Source organism: Eptatretus burgeri, chromosome 4 (genome assembly GCF_056783735.1).
Source record: "Eptatretus burgeri isolate ZD-2024b chromosome 4, Ebu_testis_v1, whole genome shotgun sequence".
Taxonomy (NCBI): domain Eukaryota; kingdom Metazoa; phylum Chordata; class Myxini; order Myxiniformes; family Myxinidae; genus Eptatretus; species Eptatretus burgeri.
In genome coordinates, this window is record NC_140964.1 from 22,184,187 (window position 1) to 22,199,034 (window position 14,848).

Sequence of the window (14,848 nt, forward strand, 5' to 3'; positions counted from 1 at the left end):
CTGTCAAAGCCTATCATTGTGTGTGACATTTCTAGCGGGAAGGGACATTCGGACAATCGGGGGGCAAAGGAAGAGTAGAGCGGGACATGAGGTCGGGGATAGGGGATGGGCATTAGGGGTTAAAGCACTCTATGCACGGGTAAACTTGTCTTTCTTTCCTTCTCACCCAAATTTTTGGCAAACAGGACGACTAATTGGTCCTTCAGTGAAGTGATGGGGAGGCTCTGCTAGTTATACATACTGTACTTGGACCAAGTTCGATTTAAATCCCTGAACCCAGATTTAAAATATTAAATCATTCTGGTTGCCAGACCATGTGTCCGATCAGGTTGAAATTTAAAACATATATTCCACATGACTACTGGATCATAATTGTGATGTTTCACATTGATTTATGAAGCAGTTTAAGCGAAAGGTTTTTAAAAAGATTTTTGTTCAAACCAATATGGCTGCCAGACCATGCGACCTATTAATAATTATGTGAACATCCTGATATCCCCAAGGCTTGGGGAACATGGAAGTGAAGTTTCCCCTCGATCTATCAAGCCATTCTGGAGAATATTTTAAAATGTTTATTCTTCAACAAATCATAGCTGCCAAACCATTTGACATTCCAGTAAAGTTTTGCCTCGATCTGTTCAGCCATTTCAGAGAATATTTTTGAAGGTTTTTAATGTCAAAAAAATGGCAACTGAACCACGTGACCAATGACGTCATCAATTCCTCCTCCCCACCCCCCCCCCCCCCGCCCAATACAATTTAGCCCCAGATTACCTTCAAACATTTTCATATGGATCGGATAAAGCATTTGACGTATGCAATTATAACGTCATAACAAAGCCACCGACGACATCAAAAAATCACGCTTATTTTCCATTCGGAGTACTTCACACATGCCAAGTTTCAATTATTTCCATGCAGCGGTTTCAGAGATACAGAGGTCCCAAAATTTCCCTTTTTCCAAAAATGATTGCCACAGCACGTGATCTATGACGTCATAATTATTATAACAACATTCTACATGAGAAGTCGCACCTCAGATAACTTTGTGTCAATCGGATAAGTGGTTGCAGAGAAAACAGAGAAAATTAGCATGGACGGATGGACAACCCAAAAACATCATGGCACTGTGGTTTTCGTCAAGTTTAGTTTGAGTGCAGTGGACGTGGATGGGCTTTGCATTTTGAGATGCTTTCTCATTCGATTTGACTCATTTGTCTTGTTTTATTTTGACAGTAAACAACAGAAAGAAGTGAAAGCCAATGATAAAGATATATGTACTGGAAGAAAAGGTAAGTCAAAAAAGGAACAAGTCAGTGAAATGGCAATGAAAATGAAACATTAACATTGAAAAGCAAATAAATTATATTTTAGATATTAGTTGAGATTATATATATATATATATATATATATATATATATATATATATATATATATATATATATATATATATATATATGACAGGTTTTTGATATTTTGATAGCAACAAAGTGGATCATCTTGAGGTTCTTCCTTCATTATTTTGATAAATATCTGATTGTTGAATCAAGACTTGCTCCTCATGTAAAATAGCCTTTTGATAAACAATATTACACGGTATGGATTACCATGGGTGAGTTCTAGATTTCTTTTTCTCTCTGATTCATGCTTTGTGGTGGAGATCAAAGTTCTTGCCTGATAATATTATTCCACAGATGGAAACCATTTGTATCCAAATGGAAATTTCTATCCATCGACATTTTCACACCGTGTTGTGACACCAAAAATGGAGGATGTTTTGATGTATTACGTACTCAAGCCTGATGATATTCTTGGAGGGTCAGTGGATTTAAATCAACACATCATTCATCAATTTGCTTTAAACAATGTTGACATGTTTAATTAAGGTCCTATTATTAAATATAGTTCATATTGTTGTCAATGCACTTAGATCACTGGGCTTATTGTGAACACATTAGCTACGTTTGAAATTATGGAGGGATGATTCATGTAAAGGCTTTTTAGTTCATGCTACAGATGCAAAAATGTTGAAATTATTGATCCATTCCAACCCTCTGATGCCCCATACATTCCTTTACTATGATCTTATCACAGACTCCTTTACCTTATCCCCCTTATATACATTATCAACTTTTTAACCTTCACTTTTGCTTCCTTCCTTGTCACCCTTATGTTCCTTTTCTCAATCTATCTCTCCCCTCCCCTGCTCTTTTCACACAAGATGTAGATCCTCTCAAACTGATTAAATCCTCATCCATAGAGTAAAAGTTAAACATTTTTATATTTGCTTTGCTGTACTTTGCTATGTTTGTGCAAGATTGTTTTATTAACCCTTCAAGGTATGGTTCAATGCCGTTTGAAAAATAACATTTGGTTTTAGAGCTTTGCTGTTAATCAATACATTTCAAGAAGCAAAATTTCTTCCGAATCGTGTTTTTGAAGTGCTGTATTACGTAAATGTTTATTTCAATTTTGGAGGTAATATTTTAAGAACAAGTTGTGCTTTGCTTTGTAACCATTACTAATGTTCGTAGATTGTATTTACCTTAAATATTCTCTGCTATATACACACACAATATAAGCCTATAAAATTGCATCTCCATTTGAAAGTTACCTGGCCTAATTTAATTGAAGAAAAAACAATATATGAAAGGTGTTTTGGTGATTGGTAAACCTTCATATTGTTGCGGATTCGCGCCCGCCGGCGTGCGAGCGGCCACGTAACTCGAATCGGGCACGTCGCCCACCGGACGGACAATCCCGTCGTGACCCTCTCGGACTAACGCCGGGAGCTAGTCACGGGTGGGCCTTTCGGCCTCACCACGATCGTGCCAATCGGCCCCCCGCGTGGGATAGGGTTGCTCGCCAAATTCGACCTACCTAAGTACCCACACGGAGGGTAGACCGGGCGATCGCACCTCGCCGCAGGTCGACTTTGGACACGGGCCACTTTAAGCGACCCGTTCCGTACTATCGGGATAACCGAGCGGTGTTATCGTCAACCTGGACGGTTCGATTAATTATCGGGCGTTTTAGCCCACGACCAACCCTTTACGTGAAGTAAGATGGAGATTCAATTAGAGAAAAGACGAAGCAAAACGGGAGAAACAGTTCAACATAGAGCACATTTATTTCGCGATGGCACACGGATAGCACACATATACAATTATACACCAAAAGCAAATGTAAAAGAAGAAGAAACACACAATAATGCACAAAAAGCAAATATAAAAGAGAAACACAATGCAGATCTCCCACCGACTACCGAGCACACGGCAACACTTATAGTTTTACTTCACAGACGGCGCCGACAACACATATACTCAAAGCAAAAGAAAAAGGGACCACCCTCCACGATGAGGGGGGCAGACGGGCCTGGGGCCGAGACCGCGTCGAGCCTACCCATCTGGTGATGAGCCGCAAAATGGCGGTGGCGCCCCGACTCCGCGGGCCTCGCGGACAGTGTCTGGAATGGGGTGGGAACGGGGCCCCCTTCTCGCACTATCTCAGAGCGGGGGGAAACAGGAGGGGGTTGTTGATGCTTGGGGGGATGAGGATATCTCGCTGGTTCGGGTCCCGCGACGAGCGTCTCCACAGCGACCTCGGTCGCGTTATCGGCCTCCCCTCTCCGCAGCTCCCCGACTCTGACACGAGCGCCCCCTCGACTGCCTTCGCCGCCGCCACCTCTCCAACTCTCCACAGCTCCGTCCAACTGCTTTCTCCGACTCTTCTCTTCACTGACTTCCCAACTCAACTCCCTTTTTGGCGAGCGAACGTGGCCCTTTATAGCCCCCGTGGCTTCGCTCCTTCACCTTTGACCCTTTACCTCTGGCTGGCTCCCCATTGGACAGAGGAAAAGTGGGCGTGAATGCTTTTTGATCCATGAATCTGCATATAGCGATATTACTCCGACGCACCTGGAGGCGGGGCCAAATCGCCCCATGCTCACCGATAGGACGGAACAGAAGTGGGCGTGAGTCGTTTTTGATCCGATTTCTTCGGAAAGGCTGGTGTTTCTGCACCCGCTGCTCGGTGCGCGCCCTGCACGAGTCCAGTATCGGTGCCCACAAGCGGCGCGGAAATGACGGTGATGCGATGGTTGCGAGAGCGAGTTGTGACGGTAAAGGTCGTGGCTGTTGGCATTGTTGTTGTTGTGAAGCAGCGTTGCGGCTGGTGGTTGTTGTGTGATGGCTGTTGAGACGTGGTTGGTGGTGGTAGTAATGGTAGTAATGGCGGCTGGTCCAAAATAAAGATAGTAAAAGAAAAACGGCTATCTAGAGGGGTCGCAGCCCGAATGAATGACATTTATTCCCTCTAAACAACGGGTTTGGGCCTAACTACACATATACTCAGAGATATCTCACCTAAGGGACCTGAATGGTGGTTTGCGAATTTCGTCAACCACAACAATATCTATGCCCCATCCTTGATACTACAAAGTTTTAAAGTCAATGGCAATGAGATATTGGATTCCACTTGCAAAGAACCTCCTCTTATGGATGGGTTTATTCCCTCATTTTATGATCTACGCCTTGGAATAAAGCTTCCACAAGTTGGTGATATACGATTTCCATTTACATAGATAAAATTGCATTAGTGTGGTATTTACAAAGATAACACCCCCAAGAGTATGATTTTTATTTTATCACCTCCAAACCTTTGCATGCACACCCCATGAGTACAACCCCACTTCACATACACACCCCACCAGTTTCAAATAATTTTTTCTCGCCGATCAGTTTTCTTAATGTTCCCACTTCAGGGAGTGTTATTTTTTCCCAGGGAAAAGCTTCCACTGCATACCCTGAGTACAACGATCAGTTTTCAACTCATTCCATCCTGCAATTCAGGAGTGTAAAGAAGTAAACCAAACACACAAACAGTTTGACATTTAGTATGATAATTCCCCCACTTCTATGATGTCTATGGTTTTCATGCAGAAAATTAACACTTATTAACCTCCGCCATCGAAGATCGGAGGTTACTGTTTTCACCCCTTTCTGTTTGTTTGTTTGTTTGTTTGTGAACAGTATTACGGAAAAACTCCTTGACGGATTTCGACGAAACTTGGTGGGGGGGGGGGTTAGGTATGGTCCAAGGATCATGCCATTAAATTTTGGACTTGGTCCCCCCCCCCAAAAGAATTGTTAGAGAAAAAAAAAAATTTTTTTTTGCATTTCTACATGTTTTAAGTAATTTCCAACCCCCCCCAAAAAAATTTTTTTTACCACCGCCGCCCAAAAAATATTGTAACAGCCCCCCCCCCAAAAAATAGAGAAATTTTTTTTTTGCATTTCTACATGTTGTAAATGATTTCAAACACCCCCCGCAAAAAAATTGCTAGAGAAAAAAAAATTTGCAACTTTTTTTTCAGCAAAATTTCGATTTTTTTTTTGCATTTTTACATGTTTTAAGTGATTCCCAACCCCCCCCCCCCACAAAAAAAAAATGTTGGAGAAAAGAACTATAACTGTCAGCACTGTTGACATCATATTTAATGAAGATATAAGGTTCACTTGAGTGACCCAGCAGTATTGGCGGCGGAGGTTTTGCACTCTCCCGAGTGCTCCCCCTCTAGTTATGGCCTGTAATACCCCATCACGACAGGAGTGGCACTATACAATACATACTTAAATAGAAAGATTTGGTGTCCTTTCCTGACCCTGATCCCTGGGAAGTATGAAGTCTTTTTTTTAAATCGCCGAAAACCTTCTCATGCACACCTGAGTACAACCACTAGTATTCAACTCATTCAATCCCATGGCTTCGTAATGCATAGACGTCAAACAAACAAATCCAAAAACAAACAGGACAGACGTCGTGCAGAGCACAATGCAGTACTTGTGAAATCCAAATAAACAATAGTTGCCATGGAAACAACAATTTGGCAGTTTTGAAAATGACCTATCATGTGTATTACATGATTAATTGTTGTGCATAACAAATTTGGCTGATACATTTTGTAACTGCTGCCTAATCGGCGTTTTACATGTTTCTGACAGCCTTTACCTTTGAGTAATTTTGACCAATATTTAAGAACATATGCGACACAAACATACAAATAAGCAATAAGCTGTGTATTGTACATTTCAGTTTGATATATTGAAAAATGATTGAGGAATGGCAATAATAGAATCACAAAAGGTCCCATTTGATTAGAATGTGGTGAAATTACTGTCATGGAAACCATTGACACGTCAAAACGGCTAAATTGATAGTTCTGATTTTTGGTGAACCAATGCTGTGACCAAATATGCAAATCCTGTTGAAATTTCAAGTTAATAGGATGAAAATTGATGATTTTATGTGATCTTGAGCTTTGACCCTTTGACCTCAAAAAGAATATGCTTCTAGGTTTTGATTATTGAACCAATTCAGTGACCCAATACGCAAATTTTGTTAAAACTCACAGAGTACCCACCCTCCGGGTGGGTTGAGATTGCACAAAAGTCATTGAAAAAAGTATAGACTGTATATTGTACTGCAAGAAGACACCATAGATGTTTGTGTGGTGTGCATCTAAAGGGATGGCGTAAAGAGCCCAAGGGTTGTAAAAGGTATGAAGGTCACGTCAGGTATGGGAGCATGCACCAGAGCAGTACGTCACTGCGTCCACTTACCGCCGGTACTCCAGGGGCATCCGTCTGGCCATCCCCCAGGCAGATGCCTGGCCCATCCCCATCTCTTTGAGATGCCGATCAACCTGCTGTTACCACGAGGCATGTGTTCGGCCCATTGGCCTCCTCCATTCACGAGACTCCCTCGCTGAGAGAATCTGGTGAGCAGGATCAGCGTCAGGAAAACGAGCTACATGACAATGCAGCCACAACTGACACTCACGGACCATACAGGTAACAAATCTCATTTGAGTCTCTCAGCAACCGCTTGTTGGACACAAGTTCCGACCAGTGATCGCCAAGGATTCTCCGAAGAGACCTGGTGCCAAAGGAATTAAGTCTCCATCTCAGATCCCTGGTCAGAGTCCAAGTCTCACATCCATAAAGCAAAACTGGAAACACCAAGGACCTGAAGACTTGGACTTTCGTCCTCCTGCGCAAGTATCGGCAGTGCCACACCACATGATCCAGTGAATCCATGACTCCCCAGGCCTGACCCAGACGTCTGATGCCCTCTGACTCACAGCCAACAGAGACGTGAATATCACTGCCAAGATAAATTAATCTCTCCACGACCTCAACATCCTCACCACAAACAGGCACAGACAGGACAGCAGCATCCAAGATGTCATTGAAAGCCTGGATCTTAGTTTTGATCGAGGAAACCCGTAATCCCAGTGGCTCCGACTTCTCATTCAGCACCTCGAGATCCCCCAAAAGGATATCTAAAGTCTCCGCAAAGATGACTGCATCATCTGTGAAATCAAGGTCAGAGATCTTGATGTTCCCAAATGATGCACCACAGCGTGATCTCTCAGACATCCTCCCCAGAATCCAGTCCATACAAGTGCTGAAAAGTGTGGGGGCCAGAACACACCCCTAACGAACTCCAGTAACTGGAAATAAGTCAGACATGGTACCACCACATCTCATAGCACTCTCAGTACCAGAGTAAAGTTAAGACATCAGATCGATCAGTTTTGGTGGCACCCCACGAAGACAAAAATTGCTCCAGAGGGCATCCCGATTCACTGGATCAAATACTTTACAGAGATCAACATAGGTTGCTTGCAGCCCCTGCCAAAACTCTCGTCTGCATTCGGTGAGGACCTGAAGAGCAAGGATATGGTCAATCGTTGACCTCTTTGGTGTTTAGCCTGACTGCTCTGGATGCTGGTGCTCAAGCAGATGGTGGCGAACCCTTTCAAGAAATATCCGAGCAAAGACCTTGCCCGGCACTGAGAGCAGAGTCCCCCCTCGGGCAGTGTCAAGGTGTCAATGTTTAAATGGTGTAAGTAGTCCTTGGGGTCCATAAGGGTCTTAAATGATCTAAAGATACAAGGGCTCAAAAGAGTTTTAAGGGGCATTTTCTATTAGTAGTTCAGGGCTCCCAGAGTCTAAAGGGTCTTAATGGGTCTAAAGGGTCCAGGGATTCCAATGAGTCTAAAGGGTGTAGGGGGTATTAAAGGGTCCAACTCTAATGGATATGTTCCAATAGTAATTAGGGGTCTCAAGGGTTGAAGGCGTCTAAAGTGGTCTGAAGTGTCTAAAGAGGGGTAAAGGTCTAAGTGTCAAGGGGTCTAAGTTGTGTAAAGGGTGTAAATGTTTATGGAGTCTCAGGGGTTTAAAGGGGTTTAAAAGGTCGAAACGTTGAAGGGGTCAAAGGGGTGTAAAGGTCTAAATGGTCTGACGGATCTGCTCTCTCCTCTGGGATGTCTCCCAACCATTTTAATGAGGCAATGAAGAAATAATATGTAATCATTTCAGAATGCCCTCTTGCTTTTAAGAATGGGAAGAAAGGGGAAGGGGCAGACAGGGATTTGGGGTAGGGGGTTGAAGCTTTGAGGGCAGGAAGGTTTGAGGTATTGTGGTGGGGAAAGGATTCGAAGATATGGTGGGTAGGAATTTGAGGTGAGTGGGATGGAGGGGTGGGGTGAGTGGTTGAAGATATGGAGCTGGGAGGGGGGAGCTGATGACTTGGGTGGTAGTGGGGGGTGGTTGAGGACTTGGGGTGTGGGGGTTGAGGACTTGGGGTTGGGGGAGGAGTTGAGGGCTTGGAGTTTGAGGAGGAGGAGTTGAGGACTTGTAGTTGGAGGACCAGGAGCTGAGGACTTGCAGGTGGAGGAGTTGAGGACTTGGAGGAGGAGGAGTTGAGGACTTGGAGGAGGAGGAGTTGAGGACTTGGAGGAGGAGGAGTTGAGGACTTGGAGGAGGAGGAGGAGGAGTTGAGGACTTGGAGGAGGAGTTGAGGATTTGAGGTTGAGGGAGGAGTTGAGGACTTGGGGTGGTTGATTTAATCAAACAACATCTTTATGGAGCACAAAGCTCGACAATATTAAATTTGCATGATATTTAACGACTCTTTGCATAATATTGTTGGCCACACTTTATATTATGAGAAATTTCCATGGGTACTTGCTAATTATATGTAGAATGATAATCTCTAGTGTCCTCCTACAAGCATTGCTTCACTTTTGATTGGAGATTAAAAAGTAAAGTATTAATATAATTATGGCACCAATATTGCCACAACCAATTTTGGAAGGAAGGTGGGAGTGGGGGGGGGGGGGTGGTGAGGTTTGATATAATCAATGCAAAGCTGAGGATTGTTTAGTTGTTTTTTTACTTTCTATAGGTATGATTATTTTTGCTCAACAAAATATGCCATCTCATTACACCTCTAATTCATGTTACAGGGGAAGATTTGGTCAAGTGCAAAAGTGTGTTGATAAAGACACTGAACAGATTCTGGCAGCTAAAATAATCAAGGTCAAAGAAGCAAAAGCAAAGGTGAGGTTTGTTTCAGTAAATGCTCTTTTCTGGACTGAACATTAATCAATTTCATGAGCATCCTGAACCCAGTGTTACAAATTGCCCTTGGCACTTGCGGAGACAATTTGGTGATGTGGCAGAAAAACAAACTTCTTATTAAATCTCACTTCTCTTTACCTCCACCACCGAAGGTGGATGGAGATCATGTTTTCACCCGTTTGTCTGTCTGAAGTGTCTGTGAGCAGGATATCTCAAAAGTTATGGGCGGATTCAGACAAAGCTTGGTGGACAGGTTGGATGTGTGACAAAGCCGAACTGATTAGATTTTGGTGAAGCTCTGGATTCTAAAATTATCTCCACCACCAAAGGTGGATGGAGGTTATATTTTTACCCCTGTTTGTTTGTCTGTGAGCAGGATATCTCAAAAAGTTATGGATGGATTCGGACGAAACTTGGTGGACAGGTTGGGTGTATGACAAAGACGAATTGATTCGATTTTGGTGAAGATCCAGATTTGATAATTTTTGTAATTTTCCAAGTGATTCTTCACCATTGAGAGATAAGGCCAAAAACGATACACAGCACAATATCTCAAAACATTTATGGACTGATTCGGAAGAAACTTGGTGGACATGTTGGCAGTGGTTGATTAACACATGGGCACGCAGGGCCCATGCCCAGGGCCCCAAGGAAAAGTAAATTTACTTTTAAAATGTTCTATACCAGATCCACCAACATAATATTATTTTCAGTTATGAGTTGCCTTTTGGGGAATTTCAATTCTGGTTTCGGTTTTATACTGTTGTGGTGTTCTCTCTGCTCGAGCGCTTCATGACCGTCAAGTCTCATTGGAAGTGTAAAACCAGACAATACAATGATTACCTAACAAGAATGACCGCACTATGGTCACAAGCCGTGACAGAATCCGGTAATGGGCCGATTGAGAAACATGCATTTAAAGCACTCTTAAAAGATGAACAGCGTGATTGAGAAGCACACATACGTACGTGTTATTAAAATATTAACTCCACACCTCTCATCCGTGTCAGCCTCTGCCACGGTTATATCAGAACAAGCTGATTCATCACACGGTCACGGATTGTTTATCCCGACATGGGGCTGTTCAAAAACTACATAACGCCTTTTGTTTAGCAAATTACGTAAATTAATAGAAGAAACAATCACAAGTCTGTAGGCAAAAAAAAAAATCATTTTATAAACTCATGCTCCAATAAGCAAATGACTTGCAACATCATCGGTCAGATGGCAGTTGCCATTAGAAGTCACAAATATGGATCAGAATGTTTAAGTGGGAGCTCAAAGGGAAAGGTGGAGCAAACAAAGGAGATTAAAGGAATTAATTTGTTTTGTTTTTTTAAAAAAAACAATGCTTTAAGGAGAAAGAGGAATGACAGACGAAGAAGATGGCGAGCAACACAGCTTTGGATTTGGCAGACACGACTGCTGGCAATGTAGAATAAGCGGCTTAAGCACTCAAGCAAGCGCTCCAACAAAACGGTTGATAAGGAACGGCCGGCTTGGCACGCGATAGCAAACTGATTGGTAATGGAACACCCTAATATGGCACTTTTGTTTTTCCAAGGGGGGAAAGGGCAATAAAACGTGGGAATTCCTGCGGATTATTTGCAGTCGAGTCTAAAGCAACATCGGCTAGGCGAGTGTGAAAATAACACTGAGTCCTCTTTTTTGGGGCAAAAATAGCACAGAATCCTCTTTCTTGGGGCAAAAATAGCACAGAGTCCTCTTTTTGGGGGACGATTTGGACCTAAATAATTTTTGTGCCCAGATCCCTAAAAATCTTCATCTGCCTCTGCATGTTTTGTGTGTGACAAGCATGAATTGATTCGATTTTGGTGAAGATCTGGATTGGGATCCAGCCTATCAGTGGGATCTAAAACGTTAACTGTTCATCCTGGCGGAAGTATGCGCTTGATTTACCCAGTGCCATTGTAGCTGGATCATGGTCATTATTTAGAGAAATAAATTAACTTTTTAAATGTGTGTCAGTGTTTAATTACACTTATGATTAGTTACAGGCAAAAGCGATTCTTGAAAACTTTACAAAACCGATCTGAAGTGTTATTTTAAGCGTTTCAAAACATGTTAGTTTTTTTTGTTTTTGTTTTTTTATTTTTTGGGGGTTTTCATGTTTTGGTTTTCCAGACTGTTCAAAACCTATTACTTGAAAGGATTTGAAAGGCAAATTCCTTTACCTTTACTTTACAAAAGGCTCTCTTTCCCCCCCCACCCCCACAATCGTTTTTACTCCCATTTCAACTCCCGAGCCCAACCATTACTTGCAGGTTGCTGTTTACTCCTTTTCTCTCTCCTCGTTTCCATTTTGTTCATTCCCTTGCTCATTGTATCAAAGTGTTGCCCCACTGCCCCTTTGTCAGTCCATACGCTCAGTCACTTCACTCTGCCATGTGCCTTGATCTTGTGAAGAAAAAAAGGAACATTTTGGACAAGTGTCCTATTCTGCCATCACATGCAGATAACCTTTGCATACATTCACTTTATGACCAGCACTGTGAATGCATTTGCCACTTACCAAAGTATTCGGTAAATGGGACAAATACCAAAAGATAAAGAAATGGGGATGAGAACATTAAGTATACATTGAATTTGATACATTTTCGGCTAAATTGTCATTGCCAATCAAAAGTATAAGTTTTCTTGTACATATTGTTGTGCTTATACATGAATGGCCTTAGGTGACCTTGGCAGGGGCATAAGGTCCAGGGGAGGGAACTGTGTTATGTTTATGGGGAATAGTTGGCGTAAAGCTGTAGACACCAAGTATGTCCATTTAGCTTTAGGACTTCTTAAGTGTATTACGTGTATGTTTAGGGTAAGGAGTCCTTAATTGTTGCCAACAGGGGATGGGCATTGCCTGCTTTAGATACACATAGATAGGTTAAGGTCTCTCATGTCTTTTCCTTTTGTAAAACTCAGGCAGGGCCCAGGACAGCCAAAGAATGATGTCACATCTCCAGAAGCCCCAGAGAGGAATACACTCATAATTGTGTATTCCTCTCTAGGGCAGGGATTGGTGAGCTAACAGAGCAGAGACTCTTGAGCATCTCAGGCTAGAGTTGGTGGAACCCATGTTGCCCATGATTGGTGAAATCCCTCGTCACTCATGAGAGGATGGCTTCAGAGGAGGTTTTTGGTAATTAAACCCAGTTGCAAGAGGAAATGACCTCTCTCTTCTCTCTGGATCTTTACTCTTGCCTTGGTTGAGAAACAGCACTCTGTGTGTTCTCTTGCTCTGGCTTCATGTCCACAGATTTTTGCACAAGCCTTGTGGCATCAGAATTCTCCTCCAGCTTCATGCCACTGCCGTGTATTCCAGCCAAGTGCTCTAGCTCCGTGCCTTCCTCGGCTGCACTGGCCAGGTCTTGTTTGAGTCTTTGAGTTTGTGGCCCTGATGGGGAAGATAAGTGTTGCCTTGTGGTTTTGTTTTGACATTTGTGGCTTATCATGTCCTGCGTAATAAATTGTTTATTTCTGAAGGAACGGCTTGCCTCATATTGCCACCATTTTCTTGCACAAATGATCAGTCATGTGAGATCCTTAGATGGTTAAGTTAATCGTAATCTTGTTTTATATCCAGTGTGGAATTAGTCCCTGCTGGATCACAAGCTTATGACAACCACTCAGCGCTGGCTCATGATAAACTGTTTTAGCTTGGCCATTTCTGAGGTCCTGGCTTCAATGTGTGATGGTAACCGCTCGGGTGTGGTTGCATCCTGTCAGGAGGTTGCTATTCATGCAAAAAATCCACAATTATTTAAATCAAGTGAACAGTGACACCACAGATAACAAATCAATATTTAAATATGCAAATACTTTGTCTTGCAGACAACAAACAATGTGTTGCAAACAAAATGAGTGTATTCATGCAGCATTAATAAACTTTTTCTTTTTCATCTCATGACTGAATACAGGATGAAGTACGGAATGAGATTTCCATCATGAATCACCTGAAGCACAGCAATCTTGTGCAGTTGTACGACGCTTTTGAATCAAAGAACGAGTTTGTACTAATCATGGAATAGTAAGTAGGTCCTTCTATTTTTGGTTTTTACAATACTTGTATGTGACCCAATCATTGCAATAGATCTAAAACTGATTTTTAATTTACTGTTCTATTCACTGAGTTTACCAAAAATATATTTTTAAGAGAACAGTTTGATTGTCTATCACTAAAATAATGCATTGCCAATGCAGTGTCCAAGGAGGAGAGCTTTTTGATTGCATTGTTAATGAGGACAGAGGCCTTACTGAACTTGATGTCAGCATATTTGTGTGGCAAATCTGTCAAGGCTTACAATATATGCACCAGCAATATATTCTACACCTCAACCTCAAGGTAAGGGACTGCATTATGCTCATAGTTCCAAGTGCAATTTCAGTTTAACGTGTGCGTGTGGGTGTGCTTGCGTATCATTTTTCATCATTTTTATAACGCACTCAGCAAATAATTGCAAATTATTTTTCGGACAGTCAGTTTGAATGTGTTGTAAATGTGACATAATGTCATCCAGGAACTTGGAGCGTTGATTTCAAATCACATTAACAATGCCATTAAGGATTTAAATGCTCTTTCAACATGCTCTGCGTGGAAGGTTTATAAATGTTGTTTAGGCAATGCAAAGACAACAGCATGAAATGGAAAATGTCTGATGGATAAATATTGATCTATGATGGCACGCAACTATTTGTTTGATTATCTTGCTTCCTGATTTTATTTGGTTGTTAGATTTATAACAGCAGTTTTTGATATGTGATACGCTATTTTAAAAGATATCATATCAGAGCTGGAGGAAAGTTCTTTACCAGAGTAATTGAAAAGGGTTATAGCAGAATGACATCAACATCATTTCAGAATCAAATTAATGTGATACTGTCATTACACGATCGATTGTGTGCATTTCAGCCGGAAAACATACTTTGTCTCGATAAGAAAGGGAATCGTATCAAGATAATAGATTTTGGACTTGCACGACGGTATGTACCTAATTTCATTCATGACTCATACATAATTTACCGTGGAACTTTAAATAATGTTTGATGCAAACTATACAATTTTTTGCATTTAAAATATTAGCTCAACAAAGAGTGAGATCGGTAACAAAGTAAAAGGAAACACTGACAATGGAGCAGAGCAACAAATAAAGGAATGAAGAAACAAAGACAAGAGGAGAGGTAGGGAAACATGGCAAGCTTACAAGTATAATGGGAGGGTTTGGGGAGTGCAAACCAAAAGTAAACAAATAACATTACAAATTGGCTACACATAAACTGTCCTGAGCGAGGAAGTTTCAGAATGATAGAAAAATTTTGTGCTTGGAATAATATTTCAGACACATAGCCACACTTCTCAAAAATGAGGGAGTAAAATAGGAATGCTTATAATAAAGTTGCCAAGTCAG

The 14,848-nt window shown here is 41.8% G+C and overlaps 1 protein-coding gene across 2 annotated transcripts in view; it reads left to right on the plus strand.

The window, feature by feature from the left end:
* The window catches only part of LOC147027612 (uncharacterized), a 60,033-nt gene that overhangs the window by 29,748 nt on the left and 15,437 nt on the right, over positions 1-14,848 (plus strand). For both annotated transcript variants that reach the window (XM_085877144.1, XM_085877143.1), the window contains exons 5-10: positions 1,237-1,292; positions 1,695-1,818; positions 9,314-9,407; positions 13,361-13,470; positions 13,644-13,785; positions 14,353-14,423. In XM_085877144.1, the coding sequence (XP_085733270.1) occupies positions 1,237-1,292; positions 1,695-1,818; positions 9,314-9,407; positions 13,361-13,470; positions 13,644-13,785; positions 14,353-14,423 (597 nt within the window). The remainder of the gene's footprint in view (positions 1-1,236; positions 1,293-1,694; positions 1,819-9,313; positions 9,408-13,360; positions 13,471-13,643; positions 13,786-14,352; positions 14,424-14,848) is intronic.